This window comes from Trachurus trachurus (genome assembly GCF_905171665.1).
Source record: "Trachurus trachurus genome assembly, chromosome: 8".
In the NCBI taxonomy this organism is placed as follows: domain Eukaryota; kingdom Metazoa; phylum Chordata; class Actinopteri; order Carangiformes; family Carangidae; genus Trachurus; species Trachurus trachurus.
The window spans coordinates 10,775,591-10,791,689 of record NC_139905.1 but is presented as its reverse complement, the minus strand read 5'-3'; the positions used below and the strand labels follow the sequence as shown (position 1 = coordinate 10,791,689).

The window sequence follows — 16,099 nt, the reverse complement described above, 5'->3', positions numbered from 1 at the left end:
GAAAAAAAGAGTCAATTTCATCGGTCATATAAAAGCCTAGCAAACACTGCCACCACATTATCACTCCCAATTTTATAACACTTAATTTCCTAATCACAGTCAACAACAATAATTCATGCCTGTATTTTAAAATAACGGACCCCATCACCGACACAGGATGAGAGGTCAGTTAGACCAAATAGAAACACCCCCACAGTCCCACTTCTGATAAGAGAGGTTCATTCAGTCTTCATGATGTGCATGGGATTCTGTTCATCACTAAATGTCATGATTTTATTCCAATAGTATTTTTTTTCTAGCGTTTGATGCTTTGTGCCATCATTATCTATTCCACTGTGCAAATGCATGTCAGAGACCTCACGCTCACTGAATACAGCGGCTCTTTCTAAACATCCTCCGCCACCTTTAAAATTTCAATGGGCTTTCTTTTTTTTATTCTGCCCTTTATCAGACTAAAAGGGGGGTTCAGCTGTGCGGTATCATTTAGTTAGTTCGCAGTGAAAGGTATCCGTGGTAACACAAGGTGCTTCCAGTCCCTCTGATTGTGACAGCTGAGTACGGACTAATGGCTTTTGAAAGAAAGAAAGTAAAAAAAAAACTCATCACCTCTTATATCAAGTTTCCATCATATTCCACTTTAACCTTCAAAATAAAAGCATTGAAAGCTAAAGCATCAAATCCAACCACATCTATCCAGCACTTTTAACGTGTCACATAAATGAACAGAGGCCCATGACAGCGATCATCCTGGCAACGTTTATGGTCCCTTTTATCCATTTAATTGGAATCCTAATTTGGCCAAGATGGGAACAACTGGGGTCCGTGTACGCCATCAATCACCCTCCAAGCCGTACAAGGACTCACTTAGGTCTCGTATCCATTTTGTGCTAATGGTTGGGCCGTATCAAACTACAGTATGAGTGTAGCCAGTGTGAGTAATTATCCCTAGGCCTGATATTGACTGCTTTGTGTGCTTATATTGATCATTTTCTTATGGTGTAGTTATAAAATGTCATGGTCATGGCATATCTATTGATTTACTGTGGCTTAGTCTCTATGTAAAGCAAATGTCACTTCATGATTTGAAAAGCATGTCACGCACAACACCTTGGTCTTGTGTAGATGGATATAATTCAACCTTTACTTCAGCAATTTCTTTAGAAAAATTCAAATAAGTGTTCCAATTGTTTACTCATACCCTGAAAGTCAAACAAATCTTAAATTTTTAAATGAGAAAAAACAAACAAAACAGAAAAAAAAAGCAGGTGTGTGTACACATACGTACACACACCCACACAAATAAACAGCGGTGTATACAAATAAATGCAAGAATACAACTTTTTGGGATATCCAAACAAATAAAAGACCTAAACACAACCAGCAGTTTATTTTCCAAGCAGGAGATATTGATGCAATGTCGTGTAGCTCAGCAATCACTAATCCCATAGGTCTCAGCTAAAAGTTTTCAGAGGAGTTATTTCATTGTTCCTTGATTGGCAAAAAACTAGTCATACACATAGTGGAGTTGCAATACAGTGGGTAAAGCACAAGCAACAATTCATGGGGATCGTCATTGGTCATTCCTTCGGAGTTTCTTCCTGCTCCTGTTTCACCTCCTCGTAGGTCGCCTCTTCCTCTTTCTCATCCCCTTTCTCATCCCCGTCGTCCACCTTCGAGTTGGGGACCCAGAGCCCCGACTCTATGCACCTCTTCATGTGAATCTTGGCCTCCTAAATCATGAAATAATCACGTTTAATAACTGGCCGGCATGTGTTTTTTATCAGAAAAATATGCATTTAAAAGACTGAAAGGAAAAGGAAAACCTACCGTCGGGTCCATTTTGCTAATAACTTCTTGTAACATCTGGATGTCCTTCTCGTCAAAGCATTTCTGCATTTCCTGTAATTAAGAATATTATGCATTAGGCATTTAAAGCTGAATACATTAAGTCAACATAAAACAATGCTGGGGCTTCTTGTAAACAGTATTTGGCACGTTACTTTAAAAAAAAAAGTAATTAGGTATGGTTTCCTTCCCCAAAAAGTAACTATTGCGTTCCTTTTTTTATATAAAATGCTCAAATATGTCAAATTACTTGGACTTCTCTCCCTAACCCCCTTTATCTGGAACTAACCAACTCACTCAGTATTCCTCCACGACGCGCTGTATCACTCCGCCTCACCTACACGCTGCTGATCCAAACAGCTGATAGTAGGCGGAGTGATACAGCGCGTTGCTGAGCCGAACAGACACAGTGACGCAGCATCTTCCCTGTTGGAGTTGGTTAGTTCCAGATAAACACATTTTTCCCCAACCAGTTGATGAACTGAAAATACTGTGTATATAACGCACACTTAAAGAGGAACTATGCAAGTCTGATCGCTTTTCCGCTGTGTTGCTAACCCTCCGCTGATGTTGCAAGGTTGGTTTTCAGCCGTGAGACGCCAGGTGGAAGACAGAGAGCCTCCGTTCTCACTCGTAACAACTCACAAGTCGTATGTTTGAGTTATCTCGTATGTAGTTAACTAGCACAATTACTCTGGAGCTTTAAGCTTTTGTTATGGGTATAGGTTTGTCTGGGTAGTCTGTGTGTGTTTGCCCCGCCTTTGTCCCAGGTGAATCCCTCTGCGTCATCATCGCCTGTTTGCCAATTATGTTGAGGCCTTAGTTTTGTACTTCTTCGTTTGGGAATTGGGCACTAGGTTTAGTCTTTTGTTCTTTTGTTTGGGGATCGTTCCCCTTCGTTTTTTCCCTGTGATTTTCTTTTAGGTTATGGGTGGTGTCCTATTTTTTTTGTATTGATTTAGTTAGTCAGTTACTTTATGTAGGTTCGATTGGAGTCTGCTAGCGACTTTGTTGATTTGACGCCACCCGCTGCCTTCCCATTGTTTTGTATCAAACATTCAGTTATTTTCATCATTCCTTAAATAAATCCGTGAAGAGCTCTAACCTGCATCCTGGTTTCCTTTTTTGTTACTTCCTTCTCACCTCTAGACAAAGTGGGTTGTAACACTTTTAATTACGGTAAAAATGTAGCATAGCCACGAGAAAATCCTGCTTAGTTCCTCTTTAAAACGGGTGTATTATTTTCTGACGGGACTTCTTGAGTGAAGTAACGGCGCATTTTATTGTCAGTAATGGCAACTGTGTTGTAATTGGGGAAACAGTAACTTTTTTTTTTTTTTTTAACGCTGTTATTCCCATCACTGCTTGTGAACGATGGGACCTCACCTGTGGCAGGGTCTCGTACACGTCAACAGGATCCAACCCCCCTGGTCCCAGGCGCTTTTGTCGTTCCTCTTCCTCGTACTCCTTCATGGCCTTTTCTATGCGGATCTTCGCCCTGCCGCGAACCCGCTCTTTAAATGACTCCAGCTCGTCATTGAAAGCTTCCTGGTACTGCTGATCTGCTGTCTGCGGCAGGACACACACACACACACACACACACAATAAGTATTTGGATGAATCAGGGTTTTCCCCACCACTGGAGCCTCCCCAGATCAGGAGTTTAACATGCTTTTCATTCAGAGGAGGAAGTGAATTTAACTCCTGTGGAAAAGTCCCTGCTCCTGTAGCAAGTGCTTTTCTGACTATTCAGAAAGTACTGGGGCACAGGAGAAAAAAAAAGGAGAGGGAGGAACAGGACAAAGTGTTTGAGAGTGAGCTCCGGAGTAAATGAAAGAGAAAGCGTACACTATTAAAGAACAAAGCAAATGACAGAGAGTAAGTGAAAGTAAACAACCATGGAGACAGGTGCTCTAGGGCTTCACTCTCTCATTATCTTTCATTCATTACATCCAACTCAAACATTAGAGTCTCACAACAATAAACAGAGAGAACAAGATGACTCTGTTGTTATTTCCTCATGTGTGAAAATTGAAAATTGCATTTCAAACGCCGCTGTTGTTTTTAATCCATCGCTGAATAAGCCTGGCTCATCTTCACAGTTCTTTTAGATGTGGAACAAGGGCTTCGGAGAGTTTACTTCCCCCCTGATTCCACTGTTCCTGGAACAGTTTGGTCTACGAGGAGGCTGTAAATTATTTGATTTGATTTTTTTTTTTTTTAAGCATCCAAACAAAACACAAATAATCACCTTAATCTTGGCGAAGAATTGACGGAAGCACCCGCGTGGATCCACCTTGAGGCTCTTAGCCAACTCCAGGATGAACTGCATGACGATGGTCTGATGAGCCACCTGCTCCATCAGTGCATGTTTCTACAAGAGGGAAACATTGTTAGAATAGAGTTCATATTTTAATCAACACACAATGATAAAATCTAAGACACACACAGACACAGTCCATAAAGCTAGCTTCTGTGTTCATGGGTTTCAGTCACGTGACGGTTTTGTTGTGAGCGCCATCTTGAGGACCGAGGCACAGCTACGATCACGGACTGTCTGGGCTACGATGAAGGACTCTACACTATCCCGTTTATTACACGGCTTATGAGTGAAATAATTAATTTCAGACGTAATTTTTACCAAAATACGACTTTTATCGATTCATAAATTACATCATTTAGCGAATCTGCAAGTCTGGTCACTTCTCCGCTGTTTTACTCACCCTCCTCCCGGTCATGTGCGTTTGTTTTCAACAAAGCCTTTGATAATCAATCAGTGGATCGATGGATTATCATAAACATGTTACGATGTGTGTATTTGTGTAGTCGTATCCGTCATAAACAAGAGATTGTGGTTTACCGGACGCGTTTATGCCGCGGACTTGCGGTGCCACAGAGACGAGAGCTGTGACACCGGGTCCGAGCCGAGGCTCTGATCGCAGGTTTGGTTTTCAGCAGCGGTGTAGAAGGCAGAGAGCCTCCACTCTCCCACAAGTCATTTATCTAACATCACAATTAGTCCCAAGCTGTTTAATGACGGTAAAAATGATAACTAAGGTAAATATCCTGTATATTCTTCTGCTCTGTGCAACTCCGATCAGAGCGGCATCTCTAGCAACGGTCTGTTTTACTTAGCAATGGTCTGTTACAGAAATAAAAGACTGTAAAATGTAGAATCAGAGTGTTATTCATTGATATGTAATGCAGCATTCAATAGAGCCATGTCATTAAAAAAAATGCTAATCCACTCTTTCTGTGAGACTTGTTGTCACAGCCCACAAGGTGACAGATAGGCGGCCTGTTGTAGGTCGGTCCTCACATATTTGGGATGTGGGCGGCGGGCGCTCTTTAAAAAAAAAACACTGGCGACCAGAGGAACATTTCTTTTAGTGTTTACCTCCTCAACTTCGAGGTCAATGCACATGATGACCAAGTAGTTGGCCGTCTCTTCACACACGAGATGAGGGTTGTCGGAGAGATACTTCTGGCTGTCATCCCAACGTCGCAACATGCCTGTAGGAAAAGGACGTGATGTCAGACCACACTGTTACTTTATAAAAAAAAACACAAAAAACCTGTAAAACACAGTGAATAACAGTGGGTGATGAAGAGTCAGTGAATCCGTACCGAAATGTTTGATCTGCTTCTCATATTTCTCTACGAAGGTTTTATGCTTTTGCTCTTTCTCTTCCTCCGTCTCCTCAGCAGATTCCGGTTTGACATTGACAATGCTCTGTGGATGACACACAGCAAAACAGAGTAATCAATACACAGCGTTTTCTCAGGTCTCTGCAGAGAAAAGTGCAAGAGAAAAAAAAAAAAAACACAAGACGAGTCAAGGACATGTACATTATAAATCCAGACTTGGAGACAAATTCGATAATCTGAGAAAAATGAATATGGATGCCAGAGACTAACTCAATTTAATAATAATTAACCTCAATCACATAAGACATTTACTTCTGAATAAATATATATACATAGCTCCAAACACACTGGTTCCCAATCCCATCACCTTCTGATCTGATTAGAGGCAGTAACTACAGCAATAAAATGTTTGAGAACATCGAGTGGTGTTCAAAGGTAAAATATTTGATGATAGAGAGCCGAGAGTCATGATAAAAGAAAACAAAAAAACAAACGCTTTACATACAATGTTTGTTGTATTTGTAGTGCAACTTGTAGTGTAGGCCTACACATATTGTTTTTGAATCACAGACTATGAATAGAAATTCATAATTTGCCATTGGTATTATGTTGAAATAGGGGCTTGGTGGGGAGTGTAAAATGTTATCATACTCTCTCCTGAACTGAGAGGCTCTGAGCTGAGGTGACTAGAGACTACGGTAGTTTTAAGATCCTTATAATCTGCCTCACCTTGCTGAAACCGTCCTTGCTGAGGGTGTCCACGTTCCACGGCATCTTCTTCTCATCCCGGTTGAAGTCGTCCACCTTCTTCTCCCACTCTCGCTCCTCTTTTTTCAGCTTCTTCTCCTCGGCCTGGGCTTTGCTCAGCTCTGCTTTGGCGTCGTCTGTTCCTGAAATGCTCAGGTCCTTCACTTTCTTTGTGGCCTCTGATAGTTTACGCCGGCAGTCACCGAGGGTCTTGTTAAGGTCTTCTCCTTTTTTCTGAACGTCTTCCATCCGCTCCACCCGTGCCTAAAGAACAAATACCACATGATCAGACAAAACCACAAAGGCAAAAACCTCAATGTCCACCACAGTCTTTTAAAGAGATAGTCCCAACATTTTGGTAAATACTCCTATTGCCATAATCCCTTTAGTCATAGCAGTAGGTTCATTACCTTTAATTATTGGTGCATGTTGTTTTGAGATCCGTGGGGCAGAGACGTGAGCTGCTCAGTGAACACAATGCAGGTGAACGGTACAAGTCCACTGTCCCTCAAAACTCATCAAATACACAATCCAACAACTCCAAATCGCTCTCATGGAGAATTTGTGACCTGCACATTCGCAACGCTATGAAATAATAATGTATAATTATGAGATGGAGTTGTTTTTGAGGCAAATGCGTAGCTAGAACTACTGCTGGGCGGAGTGATTTCAAAAGCACAAGTGGTTTTGAGTATCTGCTTCATGTGCCGTGATGTTACATTATATGTGATTATCTCATAGTGTGGTGAATGTGCAGGTCACAACTTGTCCATTAGAGCGTTTTGGAGTTGTTGGCTTGTGTATTTGATGAGTTTGATGAGGGACAGGGGGCCTGTACCGTTCACCTCCATTGTGTTCGCCGAGTAGCTCACGTCTCTGCCCTGCAGATCTCAAAACAACATGTACCAATAATTAAAGATAATGAACCTACTGCTATGACTATAGGGATTATGACAACAGGCGAATTTGCCAAAAATGTTGAACTACCCCTTTAACAATAGGCTTCCTCAGATCTTGGGCTGATCAGGGATGTGTGTCATTTCTAGGCTACTACTAGACACTTGGTAATAATGAGTCGTGCAGCACAAAGTGAGCAAAGACAACCAGCTAACAACTAGCCGGCTAACATGACTGTTCATCTTTTTCTTTTTCTTTTTTTACAAGTAAAATAACCCGTTTAAAAAAGCAGGTGAGTCTCAAAGCTGGTACCTGGTGTCTCCATCTGAAGAGACTGGGTGTGTCGATGTTGGGATGGGTGTCGTCTTCATCGTCTGACACCTCGATGTGGTCCCACACGCTGTAGTCTATCCTGGACATGATGCCAGCAGCAGCAGCAGCCGGACGTAAACAGCGTTAGCTTAGGGTTTTAGCTCGGCTAAGTTCGTGGGCTAAACGAAGCTCGCCCGAATATCGAGTCCAAAAGACATATAACAAAAGAAGGCTGCTCTCTTCAGAAATGTGTTAGTGGTAGTAGCTGTGCTCGGTCGGTGCAGCCGAGAGCCGGACTCAGATAAAGGTAGCTAGCGTGGGCTAAGAGGGAGAGACTGCTGCTTCAGAGTTCTAGAAAGAATTGGTGCTGCATATTTCCGTTCGACGTCCGTGCGTCATTGCGTCACACGGACCTACGTCACCACGTAGATTGCATAAAAAGCGCCTCAAACTGGAGCAACGTCGGCCTACTTTTTGGTGTCAATGATGTCAAAAGTAAAATAAAAAACAAAACAAAAAAAAGAAGAAAAAGAACTGTATGTCATAAATTTAATAATGATCTTAGGAAAATACCACCACATACACAAAATTAAATTTAGTCACTCAACTCCCTTTTTTGTCTTTCCAAACGTACACTGAACATTCAAAGCATCTGTGACTCAAATAATAAGAAAGATTGAAGATTGAAGATACTTTATTGTCATTATACATGTATGTACAACGAAATTAAGGTGCACAGTCGGGATGTGGAAAAAAATGTGAATAAAGAAATTCTAATAAATAAAGTAAACAATGTAAATCACACACTCACACATCAGCATCCATTCACTGACTCACCCAACATTCATTCACTGACCACACAGCAAAACATCACATGTCTGCCAAATGAAATGTCTGTTATCAGACAACAATTATGCACTGCACACAATTATGAAAAACAAAAAATAATTGCTCATTAGAAACACAAATATGTTTCTATTTTCTCTGGATGTCGAACATTTTTCACTCTTTATTAATGTTCCCATCACGTTTTTGTCTCATTTCTTGCTGGTTGCCCTGGTTATGTCATCTGGCTTTGCCATGTAAAGTGCCTCTAAAATGGTATTGTCATATTATTTATTTTTTTGTATTCTTATTCAATTTTTCTCAAACTTCCCTCACATATGTTCATATGTTTTGTTTTTGTAACAATGCAGCATTGTGAAAGATCATTGCCGTTTTCCCCCTCATCTGATCAGTTTCTGTTAAATTATGTTATTAAAAAATGTTTTAAAATGGGTGGATAACATTAAGAAAACTCATTTATTGACTAGAAACTGCAATTTCACATGAAGTCAATGCTCATACAACAAAAATGAGGAAAGACACACTTTTATTTTGAAATGTGGATGAAGAATGTTTTTTTAAAATTATAACATTGATAAACAAAAACTCAACAGACAATAAGTTTAATGTCCCGTTTAGACATCAGCTCAGCTAATACAAATGCATACACCTGATACTGGGCCTGACTTACATCATACAGAACAGTTTTTCAATGATGACAGTCACAGTAGACAGCAAACCATACCCAAAGGCAATTTAACTTAGAGAAACTATTTTTCCACAACACGGTGATCCACGGTGCCTTTCATGTCCTGAAAAGCTCCATAGAACTGTCTGAGGCACATAAATATTTATGTTCTGCACGGAAAAGCTTTGTTATGTAATGACAAATTCAAATGTATTATTAAGGTGATTTCTCAAGTTTAGCATAGCTTACCAGTGATTTTCCTTTTGCATAAAATAAATACTGCACCCCACATTAGACATGCTGAGTGATGCCGTTTATTTAAAATAGCCTTGGGCGAGACAGGCAGCAATAACAGTGAACAGATCAACTGGGATATCGGAAAAACCTTTTCTGACAACACACTATATATCTTTTATTAAGAATTAAGTGACAATATAATGCAAATAAAGACTTGTATTTACATTTGATATTAAAATCCCACCGGTGTTTTCAGTAAATTTAGATGATTGTACAGTAACTTCAGTGGGAATAGTGGTCACCAGACTCAAAGCAATAAAAAGGCAGTGTAATTCGTATTTAACAAGAAAGTGCAATGAAGCTGACAGGAGATTCAAGCACACTTGTATATAACCTGACAATGCTGCAGAGGGTATAATCACTTGATATCCAGCCTGTCAAAAATAATTTATATCACCTCCTCCTGTGTGAGTTCACTATGGGTGTGTATGGCTTTAAATTACACCTGCAATATAACAACTGTGTATCTCAGCGAAACATGCACAAACAAGTGCATTCAAGTGTGTGCTTGATAAATGGGTTTGACACAATGGTAGGAACCCTCTGGAAAATAATTTAGTTGAACTTCCCTTTAATAAATACCTGTATGACCTGTCAATCACACAAAACTATGAGTGCACCACCTCCACTGTACATAATATAGGCACAGCTCAATGAATATCATGGAAAAGTCAATTTCCTACTTTTTTTGAATTGGTCTTTTGTAATATTAAACTTTTTGAGATCCTGGATTTTAGGTAGGCTATTCATTAAATGTAAGCCATAATCATAGACATTAGATAAACAACGGTATGAAATGTTACATTATGTGTGTAATAGATCTATATAATTAATTAGTTTCACTTTTTGAATTGAACTACTGACATAAATTAACTTTTCCATTCCACTATTGTAATTTATTGAGATGCACCTGTATGTGCCAAAATATCTGCTTTGGTTTCATCATATTTCACATCATATAACAACTCTGTCTGCATTGCTGCAACACAGACAGCAGTTATCCAGTTCATACAATATACAGTGTCACCTATGTCTTATGTTTGACTCTTTTTCTCTGCAGGTTTCGGGTCTCTGAACCCGGAGCAGCAGATGGACTTTCCGCCCTGCAGCTCGCAGCACCTCCGCATGTCCCTGATCACATCCTCACACATGCTCTCCACGTACTTGTTCGCTGCAGGAGGAGGATAATGGATAATGTCAGGATTTTCTTTTCTCTGACAACAAAGTGGCTCTTTTGTGTGTGTGTGTGTGTGTGTGTGTGTGTCTGTGTAGTAGTGTACCTTGTAAACACTTCTGAATTGCGCATGCCTGCTTCTGACACGGGTCTTTCGGTGGCATGTCTGCAAACAGAGCACAGCGCGTCACTTTACAAACATTATCCGACGGGAATGAACAAAGACACATCAGGCTCGAGACTGATATTTACCACCTTCGTCGGTTCAGGAACTCGACATTAGATAGAAGTAGTCAAAAAAGTCCTGGTTGAAAGGTTAAGCTAAAGTTAGCAGCTAACGCTACTTCCTGGTTCTTGTGGTGCTGTTACGTCACTTCCTCTCCTAAAGTTTTGATCACGTGGCTCGGCTACAGCCAATAAGAAAACATCTCTAACAAGGCGCAACAGCGACAACTGGTGGTTTCTCCTGACAAATTCATGAACTAAACAAATATTAGTTATTTAAGCATTAATTTATTTGTTCATTTACTTTTATAAACATGTTTAAATGTTTATACTTGTTTGGATATGTTGCCTTTCTTTGGATATATAATGTTTGGATAGCCTATGTTGCTCTCTGTTATTTGCCCTGATACTGACATTGTATTGTACATTTAATAATAATAATAATTTAAAAAAAAATGAATACACACCATTTCATTTAAAACAAAGGTTTTTTTGTTTTGTTTTGTTTTATTTTTTAGCAGAAATTGCTATTTGTAGCTCTGAATCAAAAACTACACGTGTATATTTAGATATGAGGGGAAACTATAAAATAATTCAGGTCAAATATATAGAAAAATATAAATAACACGTTTTTTATTTAAATTTTATTCATAAAGATAGGCAAATAAAGAAACGGTTCATATTTACAGTAATGGCCTGCTTTTCTTTAACATTGAGTATTAAAGTTGCAAGTTGTATACAATTTCCATCATACATTAACAATAATGTAGTCATCACTGCTATATTAAATGTAGCTACACATGTGTAATGTTACAAGATAATTTTATTAATAGGAAAATAAATCTAGCAAAAATATAAATTAGATACAGGATTTCACATGGAAAGCATAAAAAGTGATCTATAAGGTACTCTAAACTGACAATCTACCACATTCATGTTAAAATACTGACAAATTAAATGGCAGTTGCCAGGTGTAGTAAATTCAGGGCTTTTTCTTTATACGATCTAATTCTGAGTGATAGCAAGATCCTGATAAATATCTGTTGAGTTATAGATGTATTGTCATTTCTGTCTCCAAAGCAGCAACAGTACAAATCTCCTTGGCTGAGTTCCCCTTGCGTGTCCTTGTATGGTCATCTGATCCCCTCCCCAGATTGTGTGATTCAAACACCTGAGTAAAAGCAAAAAGAAGATGCAGGTTAGGACACGATTGGAGATGAATGCACACATGCCTTTTCAAAGATACCCTCCTCTACTACTGTAATACCTTTGGTCTTGGCCTTGACGACGAACTGCTTGCTCTTCTTCTCCAGTGTGTTGGAGGCAGTGCAGGTGTAGGTCCCTGGGAGCAGTAAGGAAGAGGTAAGAACTGCATCATTCTCCACCCTCTCCTGCTCGGGATTGGAGGATTGCCAGCTGTACACAGGTGTGGGATTTCCTGTGGCAGTGCAGTTTAAGGAGATTTCAGAGCCCAGTGTGAGGTCCAAAACTTCTGTTTCAGGACTGAGGAACGCTGGGGGAACTAGAGAGAGAAGATCACAGCGATTAGTAGGGATGTCACGATTACTTGTTTTCACAATTAATCGTGGTATTAAAGGCCACAATTAATTGATCGTAAAGATTCCTAAATACCGTTACTTTCACAAAAATTTGATGTTGGAACCTTATTGGCAGATGTGCGCAAAAATATGGGTAAATGCACAGATACTTGTCCATTTATCTAACGTAACACTGAATGGTTAGGAATTTAAATGTTAGTGTGTCATTTTTAATAAAAAAAAAAAGCAAAACAAAAAATGATTAAAATAAACGCAAACATTTGGTATAGATAACAATTTATGACCTGAATATTTCAAACACTTCCCCTGGGGATTAAGAATTGGTCATATATTAATAGATACTTGAAATATTCTGTGTAAACATGGGTAATTATATTTTGACTAGGCTAAATTAGATTTTACACATTCATAGTGTTGTGAAATTACTTAATGCATAATAATCGTGATAATCGGAGTACCGTGATTATTTCTCTGACAATAATCGTAACAAGAAAATGTATAATTGTGACATCTCTAGCGATTAGAAAAACCAGTGTACTGGAAATACGAGAGCTCTATTTTGAGATATTTTTGGGAATATAGCTTCATGACTCACAGTACACTGAGGCATTAAGAGGCTCTGAGGTCACAGTGGGAGGAGGTCGTGGTCCTTCCGGTCCCAGCTCCAGCTCTGCCACACACCGGTACTGAGCTCCGTTCTCAGCTTTGGTCGGCGTGACGACGAGGATGGAGGACACCTGGACGGGCGAGGAGGACGTGAGGTCGGCGAAGGAGTGGTTGTAAACCTCGGCCTGCCCCTTGTACCACCTCAGGGTGAGATACTGGACGGGAGCGATGTTTTGAACCTCGCAGAGCAGCTGGTACTCCTTCCCTGCCACCATGGGGCCGGTGTGGTTCACAGGCCTGATCGAGACGCTGTCTGGGGTTTCTGAATAAATAAATAAATAAATAATACACAAAGGTTTCAGGTCAGTCAGATAGCTTTAAAGGGATAATTCACCCAAAATTCAAATTTCACTCATTATCTACTCACGCTCATGTCGACTAAGAGCTGTGAGAATCCTCCTCCGTTCCTTCTCTGAGTTACGGGGGGGTCCGTGCAGCAGTATTTGTCCATATAATGGTTGTCAATGGATACCAACCTTCTTCGTCCAAAAAGACACACCAAAAAAACATCCAAATACCTCCATAGTGCTCGTCTGTAATGTCCCTCTTGTATTGAAGCCCCGACATGAGAAATTGTTCAGAAAAAAATTAAATAAGCCTAAATCTCGCGTGATTTGCACTGACCGGCGGAACAATTTCTCATGTCGGGGCTTCAATACAAGCGAGACATTACACACGAGCAGTATGGAGGTATTTGGATGTTTTTTGGTGTGTCTTTTTGGACGAAGAAAGTTGGTATCCATTGACAACCATTATATGGACAAATACTGCTGCGCGGACCCACCCATAACTCAGAGAAGGCACGGAGGACTCACAGCTCTTAGTTGACATGAGGGTGAGTAGATAATGAGTGAAATTTGAATTTTGGGTGAACTATCCCTTTAAGTTATCTATTTATTTTTATTTTTTTGACACTGTGTATGAAAAGGAGCTGACTCACTGTAGAGGACGAGATTGAGTTTCTCCTCACATTGTCTGGGAGCTGTGAAAAACACCCCGTAGCAGATGGGCTCCTCTATCCAATCGATGAGACTGTCGACCTTCCACTGGACGGACAGCTCCTGCTGAGTGTGTGCAGCACTGATGGCCGATTCCCAACCCAGGACACGCACGGGGCGGACGGCCTCACAGGTGACCGACACCGGCTCCCCGAAACCCACCACCACCCTGGAGGGCTTCAGTATTAGGGAGCAACCCTCACCTGACACTGAGACATAAAGCAGCAGCCACACACCACCACCATCATCATCTGTCTTCTCTTCCTTCAAATTCACTGTATAGGCTCCAAATAGGCTGCATGTACCTGTTACATAACTCTGTTACAACACACACACAGAGAGTCAGCCTAATATTCCTTAAATACACCTGTTCATAATAGTGAATGTGTAGCTATCTACTTTATTTTTTAATCTGTGTTAAATCAACAAAATGTAGCTTTTACTTCCTAGGCCTGTTTATAGGATTACACCCTATAGTTTATTCAACAACAACAGAGAGTTAGGCCTATAAAGTCCAACAATATGCACACATGCACTGAAAAAAGCGTCTTGTTATCTATGTAGAATATAGTGCAGTTTCCTAAACGAGGATTTGTTAACAACACACCCTGCTAATTACACTGACCTAAAAAATGCGAGGACTGCCCTACATTGCAAATAAATAGGATTTAACTCGCTCTTGCACTGACGGTGGCTTTTACAATCGCTTAATCACCAATTAGAGATCACTATTTATCACCACACCGTTATTGTTTTACAAGGCAATTACCGCGACGATTATCTGTCAGAAGTATAAGAGAGAAAGAGAAAGGAATAACATAGAATTAAAAAAAACACGTTGCCTTCAACATCTTACCCGAATAAAACATGCAAAACGTCAGGATCCATCTCAGAAAGTTGTTCCCCATGTTATATTTTCTGCACTGAGGCGTCGATTCAGGGGCGAGGGGGAGAAAATTCCTACTTGAACAAGCTTGGCAACTCTGCAGGGAACGATGTCGGGGAACAAAAGGGCCCCGTTCATCCCAGCTGACTTTGTGGGTGGGGGGTAAAAGGGAAAGAGGGAAATTTAACAGGTGGCAGGCCTCTAAAGAAACACAGGCCGAGCTTTAGTAAAAGCAGTGAACTCACACGCGTCCCAGCTAGGCTACATATAGCTGTATCTATAAAGTATAGATCTATGATAAAACACCAGAGCATGACTGGTTTCAATAAACTGTGCCAACACCAACAATGTAAGATCAACAGAGCAATGTTTCATTTTCATGTCTTGTATATTTGCAAATAGATCTTGAAGTCATTAAGTGATTAAATTGACATAATAAAACTTAATCCTCTGTAACAATTGACCTTTGTAACTCAGTGGATCTGTCATACCACATAAAAAATCTGAGCTCTACTCCCTAATGTCTCATATTTTTATAATGCTTGTTACATTCCAGCCTTAATTGCAGACATAACTGTTTCAAAACAATGATTTAAAAAAAAAATTGTCTTGTTTCTTCTTGATTTCTCTCATTTGTGCATGTGTGTGTGTGTGTGTGTGTGCACTAGATTCCTCTCGCCTCTGAACTCCAGGCTTTGTGAGATCCCAGCAGGCAGGAGTGTTGGTGTTGTGTGCAGCATGTAGCCTGTAAAGACTCACACTGTGACCAGAATGCTGCACAGACAGATCAGCTCTGACCGCAACCGCCAGTGTGTGTGAGCAAGTGAGCGAGTAATCGGATGCTTTTTTTTTTTGTTGTTGTTGGTGTATATTTATGGCGAGCACAGCTGGGAATCTCAATGCACAGATTACAGCACAGCACACATGCTCGTTTCACTTCCAACACGTTGCTCCCCTCTCTCCGAGGCATCCAGAGAATTATGTGTTTATGATCAAACTTTTTTTTCTTCTTTTTTAACTCCATGACAAATTGAGCAATATCCACTCTGCCAGGTTGTTATAGCAACACAGTCAGAGCATACACAAACAGTGCTTTTTTTTTTGGCAAAAACCCCTTCAGTGGGAATGACAGCAACTGAACATAAAGAATGTGGTTTTAGGACAAAAAAAAAAGGTTTATATTGGCAACCGTGGGCTGGATAATAAATGCTCTCCTTTACATTTACTTTGTTCAGTGCTAATTAGTATGGCAGTCTTAGCACTGTATAACGTAAGCCAGATTGAATGAGAGAGTGAGAGGAAGAGAGAGAGAGAGAGAGAGTGAGAGTGAGA

The 16,099-nt window shown here is 40.2% G+C and overlaps 4 protein-coding genes across 5 annotated transcripts in view; 1 reads left to right on the top strand and 3 right to left on the bottom strand.

Moving 5' to 3' along the window:
* Nucleotides 1-16,099, top strand: part of cUnh16orf89 (chromosome Un C16orf89 homolog) — a 302,917-nt gene that overhangs the window by 71,139 nt on the left and 215,679 nt on the right. The gene's annotated exons all lie outside the window — the stretch shown is intronic.
* Nucleotides 1,136-7,825, bottom strand: LOC310989894 (hsp90 co-chaperone Cdc37). The gene is made up of 8 exons (XM_083977047.1): nucleotides 7,450-7,825; nucleotides 6,223-6,504; nucleotides 5,473-5,578; nucleotides 5,243-5,358; nucleotides 4,097-4,219; nucleotides 3,232-3,414; nucleotides 1,828-1,899; nucleotides 1,136-1,730 (listed from the first exon to the last, which is right to left on the bottom strand). Exons 1-8 carry the CDS (start codon nucleotides 7,555-7,557, stop codon nucleotides 1,578-1,580), a joined length of 1,143 nt encoding a protein of 380 aa, XP_083833173.1. The 5' UTR covers nucleotides 7,558-7,825; the 3' UTR covers nucleotides 1,136-1,577.
* On the bottom strand, nucleotides 8,817-10,790 carry cmc4 (C-x(9)-C motif containing 4 homolog). 2 transcript variants are annotated; one of them, XM_083977271.1, is made up of 3 exons: nucleotides 10,689-10,790; nucleotides 10,540-10,599; nucleotides 8,817-10,430 (listed from the first exon to the last, which is right to left on the bottom strand). In XM_083977271.1, exons 2-3 carry the CDS (start codon nucleotides 10,595-10,597, stop codon nucleotides 10,294-10,296), a joined length of 195 nt encoding a protein of 64 aa, XP_083833397.1. In that variant the 5' UTR covers nucleotides 10,598-10,599; nucleotides 10,689-10,790; the 3' UTR covers nucleotides 8,817-10,293. The 2 variants fall into 2 exon arrangements, with proteins under 2 accessions (XP_083833397.1, XP_083833398.1); XM_083977272.1 differs by having other exon boundaries at nucleotides 10,686-10,784.
* On the bottom strand, nucleotides 11,822-14,789 carry LOC310989833 (vascular cell adhesion protein 1-like; the record flags this gene model as incomplete). Its single annotated transcript, XM_083976986.1, has 5 exons — nucleotides 11,822-11,829; nucleotides 11,926-12,180; nucleotides 12,813-13,145; nucleotides 13,824-14,090; nucleotides 14,738-14,789. The coding sequence occupies 5 exons, from the start codon at nucleotides 14,787-14,789 to the stop codon at nucleotides 11,822-11,824; spliced, it is 915 nt and encodes a 304-aa protein (XP_083833112.1).

Excerpts from the sequence above, each read along its gene's own strand:
- LOC310989894 (XM_083977047.1), bottom strand. The coding sequence starts at position 7,557 with ATGTCCAGGATAGACTACAGCGTGTGGGACCACATCGAGGTGTCAGAC. Across the intron at positions 6,505-7,449 it reads TCTTCAGATGGAGACACCAG|GCACGGGTGGAGCGGATGGA; the intron begins GTACCAGCTTTG and ends TTTGTTCTTTAG. Across the intron at positions 5,579-6,222 it reads GCAAGGACGGTTTCAGCAAG|AGCATTGTCAATGTCAAACC; the intron begins GTGAGGCAGATT and ends TGTCATCCACAG.
- cmc4 (XM_083977271.1), bottom strand. The coding sequence starts at position 10,597 with ATGCCACCGAAAGACCCGTGTCAGAAGCAGGCATGCGCAATTCAGAAG. Across the intron at positions 10,431-10,539 it reads AATTCAGAAGTGTTTACAAG|CGAACAAGTACGTGGAGAGC; the intron begins GTACACTACTAC and ends CTCCTCCTGCAG.